The sequence below is a fragment of the Leptinotarsa decemlineata genome, unplaced genomic scaffold (genome assembly GCF_025532065.1).
Source record: "Leptinotarsa decemlineata unplaced genomic scaffold, Ldec_3_MD MMD2_P_RNA_scaffold_2, whole genome shotgun sequence".
NCBI classification, from domain to species: Eukaryota; Metazoa; Arthropoda; class Insecta; order Coleoptera; family Chrysomelidae; genus Leptinotarsa; species Leptinotarsa decemlineata.
The window spans coordinates 14,681,622-14,695,958 of NW_027412529.1; the positions used below are offsets into that span (position 1 = coordinate 14,681,622).

Sequence of the window (14,337 nt, forward strand, 5' to 3'; positions counted from 1 at the left end):
CGACCATATAAATAGAAGTTTGAACCAAATATTTAAGTCTGCCGAATTACAGTGATCTGCAATTATAAACTGGCATTTACCAAATTTGTTCGGTGTATTCACTTTGAATAGTTCGTTTTTGATTTAGGACATTCTTAGATTTAAGGAATTTTCTCTTTTGGCAATTGATACAATTTATATATTTTTTTTGAATTCCACATATTTTTACTCTTATAATTAAAACTGTTATATATTTTCTAAGATCAATTGTGTCTTTTTCCAAATTTTTTTCACAGGTGAAATCTACTAGAAAAATCAAAGTTTGGTAAGTAATTGTTGTGTTTGTGCCTGAATCCACCTGAGAGGTTGAGAAAAATCTCTATATACTGTGGTATAGGACTTAAACTCAACATAAGAGTCTAGCCGATTAAAATTTTCATCAAAAATAATTATAATAATAAAAATTAAAAATTTTTCGATTTTTCAAAACCCAAATCAAATTTAAAATCAAATAACAACATCATCATCATCTTATAATATATATATATATATATATATATATATATATATATATATATATATATATATATATATATATATATATATATATATATATATATTTCAATATTAAATTTTACAAAAAGGATTTGAAGCTTTATATCTTCTATTAATTATCTGCGAGCGCTTTCGACAGTTGGTAGTAGTGTCATCTTCTTGGCACTCCTCAAACTGAACTTGTCATCCTGTCGTCTGCCTCTTTATACGGTCAGAGTCTTAACTCAGGTACTTCAGGTACTTTAGGTAAATTTGCCTGTATTTGTACTGCATCAGGTACTCTTCTTTGTGTTAGATCTTCTCTGGGAATGTGTGTGGTTTTGTTTAATATATTGAATGTGAGGTCTTGTGTAGCTTGTTTGTGTAGGTTTCCTGTATATTGCCATTTGAAATTGTGTTTTGTTGTGGTTATATCCTATGGTTATGTTCAGGTAGTTAAGTTTTGAGTTGTGTTCTTCCTCAATGCTGAAACATCATTTTTGATTTATTTCGTTAATTTCTTTTTTAATTCGTTCTATTCTTATTCCATTGTTTTGTGATATGTACAGTCCATCGTCAACGTATCTGAACCATTCTCCTTTTTCATCATGTGTTTTCATTATTGTTAAGATTTTCTCATCTATGGTTTGCAGGTATATTTCGGATATAGGATATAACCACAACAAAACACAATTTTAAATGGCAATATACAGGAAACCTACACAAACAAGCTCCACCATACCCGCAAGTTCAAACCATCCACCATCACACAAAATGGCTGCCTATAACGCATTCATATATAGAATGTTAAGGATACCACTCAGCAATGAAGCCCGAAACAAAGAACGGAAAGTCATATACCAAATTGCGAACGAAAACGGATACACCCAAAAGACAATAGATAAATTAGAAAACAGAATCAAACAAAAAATACAGAACAAGGATCAAGCAACCCCAACAGACAAAACAACAAAACGATGGACAGCATTTACATACGTAGGACACCAAACCAAAAAACTAACAAACATCTTCAAACCACTGAACATCACATACAAGCCGAACACGAAGATAACACAAAAAATAAACAACTATGAAAAAAAAAGAAGACAAAGACCAAAACGAGATATACAGTATACAATGCTCGGACTGCAACAAATTCTATATCGGCCAAACCAAGAAAAAACTGATCCAAAGGTACAATGAGCACAAAAAGGCATACATAAATCCAATAGTATATAAATCAAACCTCGCAACACACGCCATACAAAACAAACATAATTTTCCCCCACCAGAGAACATAAAACTCATAAAACAAGTCAACAAGGGAAACCGCATGGACATTTGGGAAAACTTGAACATCCATAAATTTAACAGTCATAAATCACTCATCGAGGAACAAGTACAAATCAAGACACAACAAGACCTCACATTCAATATATTAAACAAAACCATACACATTCCTAGAGAAGATCTAACACAAAGAAGAGTACCTGATGCAGTACAAATACAGGCAAATTTACCTAAAGTACCTGAAATACCTTAGTTAAGACGCTCTGACCGTATAAAGAGAAAGACAACAGGATGACCAGTTCAGTTTGAGGAGTGCCAAGAAGATGACAGTACTACCAATTGTCGAAAGCGCTCGCAGATAATTAATAGAAGATATAAAGCTTCAAATCCTTTTTGTAACATGTAGGCTTGTTTTTCGTTGTCTAGGGTTTACGAATAAAAACTCCTCGTAATCGAGAAGTGATGTATTTCATCATCCAACTTGAACGTCAATATTCGCTTGCGATGAAATGTGTGCGTCTTTGTGCAATCAGGTCGCGGCTCGACTTGAATATTGCACCGTCTTATTAATGGTTATTCGTGAATATCGTCTAATTGTCTTAATATATCACAAATTCTTGCCCCGTCATTATATATTCGTTTTTCACCCTCTTTCCCTGTTCTGTTACGACTTCTCCATGGTTTCCGAAAATATCCAAATCATTCTAACCAAAAGTTAGATACAGCACGATTAAAACATCAAAACAATGAAATATTAATGAAACTGAAAACTATAAATAAAATCATACAAAAAATGATAATACCTATATACATTCGGCCATCCGACATTGAATCCATGGCTTCATAAATTCCGCACATGTAGAAGTACGCAATGGTCCCTCATAATGACCTACCTTCATTACGTCATACCTTTCATTAGATTTTGCTTTAACAATTTCATAGGGTCCTAAAAATTGTTTACATAATTTGGGTCCACCTCCGAATTGTGTCCTCTTTATAGCCACCAATTCTCCTTTTTTATAAATTCTTGGAGTTTTTCTTCTCAAATTATAAGTTCTTTGATTATCTTCTTGAACTTTGAGGATTTGTCTTTTACATTCTGTTCTGATATCTTCCCTTTTTCATTGAACTCTTCTATCACTGCCTTTTCCAATAGTTCTTTAATCATAACATCTTCCTTACTTTTCATTCTAACGCCCATTAAGACTTCAAAAGGGGTTACGCCAATACTTCTCTGTATAGTTGAATTCAATGCTCTTTGCACCTGATTCACGAATTTGTACCACTTTCTCGGATCTTCTATACTGAGTTTGGTAAGCACAGAAATTATTGTGCGATTCACTTTTTCTACCTGGCCGTTACCTCTTGGGACTCCAGTAGTAATCAACAAATTCTGAATACATTCCTCTGCACAATAATCTTCAAATTCTTTTGCTGTAAATGCTGTTCTTCGATCTGTTATGATCCTTGATGGATTACCAAATATTTACTTCTGTTTCTTTCTGTTTCTGTTTCTTTCGCTGTTACAGATTTACATACATATAGCCAAGTGAATTTGGAAAACTCATCAACAACTACTAAAATATATTGGTAATTTTCATTAGTTGAAGGCATTGGTCCTAAATGATCTGTGTGATAAGTATGTAAGAGCCCTTCTTGTTTAGATAATGGATGTAACATGCCTTCCTTTTTTCCTTCTTTTCTGTTACCCAATATGCATGGTACACAATTTCTTATACAATTTTGAATCTTACTCTTTAGGTTCGGTATAAAATATTCTCCTTTCACAACTTCTTCTGTCTTCGATATTGTGAAATGTCCAATTTAATGCGACTTTCTAATCAATTCAATCTGCATAGATTTCGGTGCTACAATCAGCTTTTTTCCATTTTCATATTTATGAAGAATACCATTTTTTACGAAAAAATCTTCATACTCTTCTGTAGATAATATTTTTTTTTATAGCGATTATATGATCATCAGTTTCCTGTGCTACTTTCAGTCCCTCCATTATTCCGTCTTCTTCTGTTAACAAATTCGTTATTATCATAATAATTGGATTACGACTTAAGGCATCGACATGTGACATTCTACTTCCTTTCCGATGTTCCATCTCATAGGAATACTCCTCCAATAATAATGCCCATCTAGCAACTCTTGTGGTTAAGTCTTTTTTATTCATCGTTTTATGAAAAGCTGAGCAGACTATCACGATTTTGAATTTGAAACCAAGCAAGTATATCCGAAATTTTTTAACAGCCTGAATTATCGCCAAAACTTCAAGTTCGTAGCTGGTATATTTCTTTTCAGCTTGGGTAGTCTTCTTACTCATGTAATATACTGGGTGAAACACATTATCTTCATCAAATTTCTGCATAAGGCAAGCTCCATAGCCATACCTACTTGTATCCGTATGTAACTGCCTGGCCTTGTCTGTAGATACGTAATACAGGTTCAGAACTAAGTAATTTTTTCAACTTCTCAAATGCTTCTTTTTGAATATATCCAAAAATGAATTTTTGTTCCTTCTTCAATAAGTCACTCAAAGGTTTAGCAATGAGAGAATAAAATGCGATAAACTTCCGGAAATAACCTGTGAAACCCAGAAAAGATTGAATTTGTTTGAGTGTAGTTGGCTGTGGATAATTCTTTATTGCCAATGTATTTTCACTGGAAGGTTGCACTCTCCTATCTTCAATAATGAAACCCAAAAACTCTACACGCGTCTTCGTAGCTGACATTTCTTCTTTTTAATGTCCAATCCATAGTCTTTAGCAACATGTAAAACTCTTCTTAATCTCTCTACTTCTTCTTCTTCAGTTGAACTCAGTATAATTATATCATCCATATAGTATACAGCAATATTTTCACTAACAAGCTTTCTGAAAATACTGGCTACGAATCTCTGAAATACCGCTGGACTATAACATAATCCAAAAGGACATTTTAGAAATTCATAATGTCCATTCTGTGTAACGAAAACAGTGTATTTAATACTGGTTTCTTCTATATCTACATGAAAAAATCCATTCCCTAAATCAATTGTGCTGAAATATTTAGTACCCTGTAACCTATCTAATACATCTTCAATTAAAGGAAGAGGAAATCTGTCCTTAATTATATTTTTATTTAATTTTCGAAAATCACAACATATTCTAGTGCTGCCATCCTTTTTTCTTACAAGTACAAGTGGGCTGGCAAAATCCGATGAACTAGGTCTTATTATTCCTTCCTTTAACCAATCTTCAATTTGTCTCTCCACTTCTCCTTTTTCAGGTATTGACAACCGTGTTAAGAATCACACGTTAAAAGGTAAGACCTCATTAGTCCTTAGCTCGCACAAGTTTCTCAACTTCTGAGAGTTGTCGTTCGTATGGGGGCGACAGCAGTTGATTAACGGAAAATCAAATTTCAAAACAGATTTTTTTTCTAGGACTCTGGTATACTGGCTCCTCACTCTTCATTATGATCTTCATTTTGATATCCGTAATCATCTTCTTCTCCGGACTATAGTCTTCTAGCATTTCCTTCACTTGTTTTCTACACTTTTCATTTTTTATGTGGCTGACATCAATTACCTCAACAGCTTTCTCTTCATCCACGGTCATATGCAATAGAACATTTTCTTTTTCTCTTTTTTTTTGGGAAAGAAAGTCTTTGGCTTTCTACTACTCCATCTTGATACAAAAAACTAGGACGAGGGAATCTTCCAAGGAAAGGAAGGAAGTAACTCTATACATGGATGTGTAGATCATGCAAAGAACTAACTTTCAGGCACAAACTGAAAGAAAGTCCTCCTGAAACAGCTACTTTCATATAAACATTGAATTACACGAAAGAAAAAATTTTTTTCGAAACAAATACTTCTATATGAACACTGAATTATACAGAAATTATACAGAGAAAAGTATCTTCTGTATAATTCAGTGTTATACAGAGAAAAGTATCTTCTGTATAATTCAGTGTTCATATAGAAGTATTTGTTTCGAAAGAATTTTTTTCTTTCGTGTAATTCAATGTTTATATGAAAGTAGCTGTTTCAGGGGGACTTTCTTTCAGTTTGTGTCTGAAAGTTACTTCTTTGCATGATCTACACATCCATGTATAGAGTTACTTATTTTGAAATTGATTACTTCCTTCCTTTCCTTGGAAGATTCCCTCGTCCTTGTTTTTTGTATCAAGATGGAGTAGTAGAAAGCCAAAAACTTTCTTTCCCAAAAATTAATCACTCCTAAAAATATAACCCCTTCAATTCAAATTTTCTTTTTCCTTTTTGAAAATTGAAATTTCACCATCTCGAAACGATACATCTGCTTGAAGTAATAAGTCATTCCCAACAATAGCTTTGAAATTCGAAGTTTCAGTGGGTATGACATGAACTTTCAATACAACTTCTTCGCCATTGACCAGTAAATTGTTTTCGAAAAATCCTCTTGTTGAGATTCTATTTGGTCCGATGCCTCTCAGACGGATTGAATGATTATTTAGTTCAATTAATTTGAAAAACATATCATAAACATCTTGTCTTGTTGCAGTTATATCACTACCTGTATCTAATAGTGCAGTCAACTGAATACCATCTATAGTTATATTCTAACCAAAAGTTAGATACAGCGCGATAAAAACATCAAAACAATAAAATATTAATGAAACTGAAAAATGCAAATAAAATCATACAAAAAATGATCATATATATATATATATATATATATATATATCTAGCTGTCGAAAGCGCTCTCATATAATAAATAGGAGTTATAAAGCTTCAAATCCTTTTTGTAACATATTAATATTAAAAATATATATACTTTATATTAAACTTTCCATAGTCTAGTGATATTGATGTATTTAAAAATAATGGTTATGCTAGATATACTAGAGATTCCTATATAAAATTAAAGTAAAAATAAAAGTTACTATAGAGCTTCATTTTTGAAAAGCTGTGTGTTTTGCAAAAACAGTATAAGATTGATGTATGAAAAAAAATGAAAAATATCACAGGGCTTAGGAAACACCTTGCACAATTATTATGTTTCTCAACTTTTCTCTAAATGTTTTCAACTTTCACCCTTACCGAATTCTTGAACACAATCCCACCTAAAATTTGCCTGTTGATTTCCCCATTTTCACACAAAACTTCCTTTCCAAAGGTTTTAACAATTTCTTGATGGCAAGGTTTCCCAGTTTTATATACATCATGACCTAATTGATCACAGTTAATAATGAATGCACCCAATTCCTTCAAATGAGAAGCCACTCCTGACTTGCCACTAGCTATACCACCTGCAAAATAGACATATTTCATATTTCGTTAAGTTCATATACTGGGTCTAAAAAAATATCAGAATAATGGGTGAGAACACTCACTAATTTTTGGAGAAAATGCCACCTCCAAATTAGGAAAAAAAGTGGTACAAATTTTTCACTATTTTTCTTTGTCATATTAGAAAGTGTCTGCATCAATGTCACAGGATACGAAATAATTCATTAAAGTAAGTTTCCCTATAGACTTGCTACCATTCACCTCGCTCTTAAGTTTCCTTGTCAAAGATGAGCACTGTTTGGTTATAGTTTTTATATTATAAACGCAAAGAAGATCAACTGAGAAACTATATTTCATTTAACGTTGTCACGATACTATTGACGTTTCTGACTATTCAACTGTTATTTTATATATGGGCACAGCATATCATCAGTGTGGAAGAGAGTTTTGCCTCTATCATATTGAAAGTTTCTAAAATCGACTCAACACACTCTTTTTGTCAGAGTCCAATTTGTCTCCTCTCAAAATTTCAATTCCTGAGAATGAAGTATCAAAGTCATTTATAATGATTTTAAATTATTTTTCTAAATCGTAGAGATAATTGAATTCGTCTACATTTTCTGCCAATATCATTCCTGTTTTGATCTTCAATATGCAGTGATCCGATTTTCTTTTCTCTTCTTGTATAGCAGCTATCCATCATTCTTTATATGATCCTTCTCCAGCTTCTTGATATGTTGACATAACAAAATCTTCATATTTTTAGGTCTTCTGGTAATTCTTTTTGATTTCGTTCTCCTGAGCTTCAATTATCCTCTATATCTGTTATCGAATGTTCGTTGTCTTTTTCTTCGTTATTGAAAATTATTCTTTCTCTCACATTTTCATCACCCTGTATATCATCAGTTGGAAAGTCATCATTGCCATGGTTTTCTCGTTTATCATTATTTGACATAGTCATGACATTTTCAAATTCATTACTGTCATTAGTTTCAAAATACAACTTGTCTGCAAATTATGATTTGTTTCTTTTTCAGAATCTCACAGGCAATAGCCATTTGGTGTGACTATCTGGTTTTTTCAGGCACCCCAATACCTTTGAATAAGCTTCAACTGCAAATATTTTTGCAAACGTGATAAATCTGGTTTCGATCTGTCCATTTTTCTGCAGGTATCACATCCATGGAAGAAATAAGACTTCTATTCAATAAGTATGCTGAAGTGAGTACTACTTCGCCCCAAAGTATTATTTTCAGGTTAGAATCAGAAACGAGGGCATAATCTTTTCTTTTACACCAGGTACGAAGCTCATTATTTATGAATTCACCTCCATTATTGCATCTTATTTTAGAAAGTCTCATGTTTTTGAAGGCTTCAACTTCACTCACATAGTTTTTGATGCATTGAAATACTTCACATTTTTGTTTGAGAAGGTATATCACGCACAAATGTGTGAAATCATCCAAAAATATCGGTATGTATCATTTTCCATCACAGGTAATTGATTGGTCCACATAAATCTGTATGTACTACTTTGAGGAGTCTTTTTGCACGATATCTTTCAAGCAAATTTCACAAATTTACTTAAAATTTTCAGAATCTTCTCTGTCTAAGTTCATTTCATTTGTTTAGTTTTTTTATATTCATTAAACTCAAGTGTCCTAATTTCCTATGCCAGTTCATTATTTCTGATTGCTTGGTAAGTAAGGTATTTTCTGGTTTCATCTGAAAATTAATTTTATATAGTACCTACATTTCTTTTCACTCCCTCTTATATTATTTTATCGTCCTTTTTAATGAATACCTTTTCATTGCGAAAAAGGACTTCACCATTATTACTGGTAATAACATTAACAGACAGTAGATTTGTACTCAAATCAGGAACATAATGGACATTATTCAATGTGCATGATCCTATTTCGATAATACCTTTGCCTTAAGATTCCATTGATTGATTTTTCTTCACCAGTAAACTATCTGACTTCCTATTTTCCATAATAAAGTCTTCACTTTCTTTAGTGTCGTTTGTCTAAAAAGAAACTTTATTTTGTTCATGTGAGGCTGCGTTTTTGCGAAAACAACTTTTTTTTTGATGGTTTGTTTTTACAGATATTGCATTTCATGCTTATTTTATTCGGGCAGTTCATAACGTAATGTCCTACATTTCCACACTGACAACACTTTTTTTAAGTTTCAGGTTTCCAATTGGAATGATTATTATTATACTGTATTTCCTTCTTCTGCTGAAGCTTCTTTAACCAGACTTGAATGTCACCACTTTAGACTTGTTTCTTATGCAATTGATCTGGCTGTAAGCTGGATCAAAGTTTTCTGGTCTGTTTGTGTTGAGTCCCAAGCAGTACAAAAATGTTGGTATTCTGTTGGTAGAGTAGACATAACTTTTGACATGAGCATTTCATCAATTTTCTGATCCAAAGCTTTCAATTCATGTGCCAAATATTCCAATTTGTTGATGTGCGTTGATATATCTGAACCTTTTTCATCATTAAAGTTGAAAAATTCCTCTTCTTGTGATACACTGTTTCTGACCTTTGGTGTAGTAATGAATATTACTGTATTTTAATTCCAACACCAAAATGTTATTTTTAACACCTCGACACGTGTTTCAATCACCAAGCGATCATCTTCGAGAGAAAGATTAAACTAAATTACATACAACATTGTTCTTATTTATATCTTAGATATAAGGTATACTATAGTATACTATTAGGTATTGGTCCACAATCATTATTAATAATATTATTATGTTTACTTATTTTTACACTCTCATTGACATCTAGATGCCTGTTGTTGTTAACTTGGCCAACTAATCTTAATGACCTAAAGTCTATGGAATGGTTTTGTTGCAAAATATGATGGGCGACTGCTGATTTTTCCGGATCTTCCATATTTTCGGTGTGCTAAGTGTTCTTTATATCTCATAGTGGAAATTTCAATGAATGTGATTACTCTGTAGCCAAAGAGCTACTACTTAATATTGATGAGAATCAATATTTTGACTCCTAAGATGACTACCGCCACATCACATCCTTGAAATATTTTTCATGAAACGAATTCACAAAAAAGTTGTCCTTTTCAATCAAGAACCGGCTAAATTAATTATTCGATGGAAGCATGTGAAATAGAAAACTATTACAAGCTCATTTGTTTGTTTGATTCATTTGTATGAAGGCCAAAAAGCAGTCAGTACATAAGTCTGGCAGTTTCAATAGCAAATATCCAAAGTATAAATAGTGTAAAGAAACAATCCTTATTTATCTCATGATTTATAAAGAAAATGAAAACATTTCGGTACCGCTGATAACCACAATTCATCACTTTTATTCACATTCTAAAAACTCAAAGAAATCTGTCAACGTTACTCAGTCAGGTTAGCACAGAATGGTCTGCACTGTCTACAGCGTTGCCAAAATTTTCCATATTCCATATTAGAATCACAGAATATACCATGTTATCAATTTAATTCAATTCAATTCAGTTTATTGTCCCAAGAAACAATGAATGCTTATAATTAGGGACTATAACTAATGACTAAATATAATAAAATAACAGATATAAGCTAATTCACAATAAACAGCTGTTGTTTGAATGCCTTATGAAATTTGAGGGTTTCCAGGAGGCGCTTAATCAAATGTGTTGCAACTTTTCAGAAAAACTATAAAAATTTCATTACAATACTTTGATTGTAAGCAAATTTAAACCAAATTAATGTGATTGAGTTCTCGCCAATTATATTTTAATTATTTCCTTCAGAGCAGTAGCTACATTTTTTAAAGGCTTTATTTCACTAGAAAACAGGATTGGAAATAACTCTGCCTTTTTAAATTTCCTAACTGAATGATGGCAGAAATACTTAGTACCAATTAATGTTTCCAAGATAATGAATCTGTGAACATAAACATAATAAAAGATATAATTAATTTCTAATTGCCGAAGGCAGTAGTAATTTTGAATCAAGGAAATAATTAAATAACAATTAATATAAAATAATCAAAATTACAAAGGTATTACTAAAAACAAATATTTTCATTTCAAACAGCTTTCAAACAGCAAGTATTACTAGAAACTATTTCTGATTACCTGTCAACCCAATAATGTAAGGTGTCTTTGATATGCTACAGTTTGGTTCCACAGGTTTCAAAAGCGTCCCCAATAACCTTATCCGAGTTGTACTGGAACTAATTTTTTGTTCTTCAATTGGTTTTGGATTTGGTTCATCCATTAATTCGACTGGAAATATTTTCAAAGGTGCCAAACCACGTTCTTGCCTAACTAATAAATATTTCATTTCATCAATATCGTATTTGAATAGTTTCAATACTATCTACTGTGTTATTAGAATAAAATCACACTCACTTGAATTTATTTTTTCACCTCCTTTCATCGTTTCTTCACTAACTACTATCATTTCCATAGATGGATCTACAATGGCTGGTCCAAAAGGATCAGAAATTGGAACTATATTGTATTCTAACTCAGGACAAATGTCCTTCAAGAAATCACTGACATTTGTAACTCTAACTTCTATATCCTCAATCAGCTCCCAAAGGATTTTGCTTTGAAGCATATTTTCTTCAGTTACTCCTACCTAAAATAAAATTAAATATTGAATTTTCATTGATTTTGTCCGGATCACAAAACATTAGATAAAACTGGCAATTCTTGAAAGTTATCAAAAACATCTTTAATTTTCTATATTCTTTAATTATTGAATTAATAACTATAAAAATAAAAACACAAAATAAAAATTAATTGGCGTTCCAGGGCGACTTCATTGATTCCAGTGGCCCATTTGCTTTTTCAGCTGCAGTAAAACCTGAAAAAACCTGCAGCACTACATCATCTGAAGATCTTGATCTGCCAATGTCCTCTCTCTCATAAAACAAAATGTAGGGTGTCTCCAGAGGCTCCAATAGCTTCAATACATCGCCAGAACACTTCGTGACACGACTATATTATTCAAAACCAAAAATTTTTCAGAGCAGAAAAAGTAATTTTAGGTATATTGCTAGAACAATACATACTTCTCATCAACCTTCTATGGGTATTTTCACCTCCACCTGAAAAAATATACAAATTGTAATGGGATAACTTATCAGGGTGCCCCTCCTACACTTGTATAAAGTTCTCCATTACAATTTTTATATTTTTTCAGATTGTGGAAGGTGAAAATACCCAAAAATGGTGAAGATAAATTTGATTTTTTTCCCATATAATGACTTTTGTTCAATAACATATACTTATGCTTTTTATGTGAAAAAATGTATTCTTAGATTTTTCAAGGACAAAACACTACAGGAAAATTCTTAAGGTGCTCTTAGAGCGGTGCCTGTGCGAAAGTAGTGATTCACATTGGATTTGAATCACTGGAGACTAAATCCATTTGAAAAAACATTCTCAGGAAGTTTATTCCACATATATGCCGTTCTCCAAATGAAAGAGTTCTTAAACAGTGAAGTTCAAGGTGTACTGAGTTGAACCTCAAAACGATGAGCAGTCACAGTTTATCGCGTATTTCTGATCTGCGCCGCTCGTGGTGGAATCAAATGTGAAAAAATCTGTAATCTGAAGATATCTCAGAAGTCGAAACTTTTGCGAGCTAAGGATTAACGAGGTATTACCTTTTAACGTGTGATTCCTATTATGTGATGCCAAGTCACTTGAACACTTCCCGTGAAAGTATCAATAGAAGAGAAAAATCTCCAACCTTTCTTTGATGTTCCAGACTATGAAGGTTGCATGTGGAGATTGGAGACGCGAACATCGCGTCTCCAATCAGGCAGATGGCTCTTTACTGGTTGGAATCCAGCAGGTTAATGGTTAAAAATATCTCCTGAAGAGACCAACTTGGATGGTGACATATGTGGCGAGAAGAGAATTGAAATTCTAGTAAATAGGAAATGTTCTTGTTTTGCATATTATTGTGTTCATATGGCTATTAAAAATGGTTTGAAATTGTATGTTCATAATATCAAGTTCAATGAAATTTCAATCATATTTTTCATTTAATTGAAGGAAGGTCTACCGAAATGTTGTATCATTTGATGAATGAATAATGTTTTTCAAATCAAAAACACGTAAAACCAAATTTTAAATATAAAAAAAAAGTTTGTTCAAACAGTATAACAAACTTTTTGAAAAATCATCAAAATCAGAGATGTTCTTGAGCATTTCTAAGAAATCGCCATTGACAAGACTACAAGAAATAGAACACACTCTACTTACCGTAACTTTTTCACTGGACCTAAGAGCAGCTTCACTCAATAGTAACTTATGGGCAGTATGCAATCGATCAAAAGTGCCTCCCAATACTGTATGTTTATAAATATCATCTGGCATACCATCCTCGTTCTCCGAAACATTGTAATTGTCAGAATCTAGGGTCACAATATGGAAGTCGGTAGTAATATTTTGAATTCTGGTTTTAATGAAAGAGTCTATTTCAGTCTGCGGATATGGCTTATCAAAAATTATCAAATCAATTGGCTTCCGAGTTTGAATTTTTGAAATATTGTATTTGATACCAGATAGAAGAACTCGAACATCCAATTTGTCACATTGATTGGCTGCCTGAAAGAACGGAATATTTTCAGATATTGAAAATTATATTATTATGTAATATAGAGAATATCTATACAAAGTTGGAATTAATAGATGAATTGTTTCTTACATTTGCATAAATCCCAAATATAGTTTTACTAAATCTAGGGCAGGTTTTGAATACTTTGGGCTGAAACCCCACCTGTGCATCACCCAGTGCAGATAAAATCTGTATATAAAGAGTATTTTTGACTTGTTTTTGTATAGAAGATAATATACTAGTAATTTTTTTGGGATTGGAGATTACTAGTAATCCAGTTTTGAACATCTTAATTGAATATTTCAGTTTCAACTTGGTCTTGGGGAAAACATATCTTAAACTGGAAATAATATTGGAAAAAGTCAACTCAGTTCAGAGTTCAAAGTTCCTAAAACCATAATCTTGTTACTTTACAAATCAAATATTTGAAATATAAATATTACAATACACATATATTTGTGTCTAGTATTCCGGTGTACGTTAAAAATGTGTGAAGTGTCGCGCAATTATACAAAAGAAGCGCTATCAGAGTAAAATGAAAATAAACTAGAATTAATACAAAGACTAGTTCGTGCGAACGATTCCTCACATCTGTATTCTTGGGTTATTCATACATAATACGATTAATTACAGAGATACAAATTCCAATGTCGAACTCAAGCCCCAATTT

The 14,337-nt window shown here is 32.3% G+C and overlaps 1 protein-coding gene across 1 annotated transcript in view; it reads right to left on the reverse strand.

Moving 5' to 3' along the window:
* The window catches only part of LOC111511721 (bifunctional coenzyme A synthase), a 28,851-nt gene extending 14,768 nt beyond the window's left edge, over positions 1-14,083 (reverse strand). The window contains exons 1-5 of the mRNA XM_074184017.1: positions 13,758-14,083; positions 13,313-13,657; positions 11,444-11,675; positions 11,168-11,359; positions 6,878-7,086 (exon numbers count right to left, since the gene is read on the reverse strand). Of these exons, the coding sequence (XP_074040118.1) occupies positions 6,878-7,086; positions 11,168-11,359; positions 11,444-11,675; positions 13,313-13,657; positions 13,758-13,955 (1,176 nt within the window). The 5' untranslated portion in view covers positions 13,956-14,083. The remainder of the gene's footprint in view (positions 1-6,877; positions 7,087-11,167; positions 11,360-11,443; positions 11,676-13,312; positions 13,658-13,757) is intronic.
* Positions 14,084-14,337: the final 254 nt, after the last annotated feature.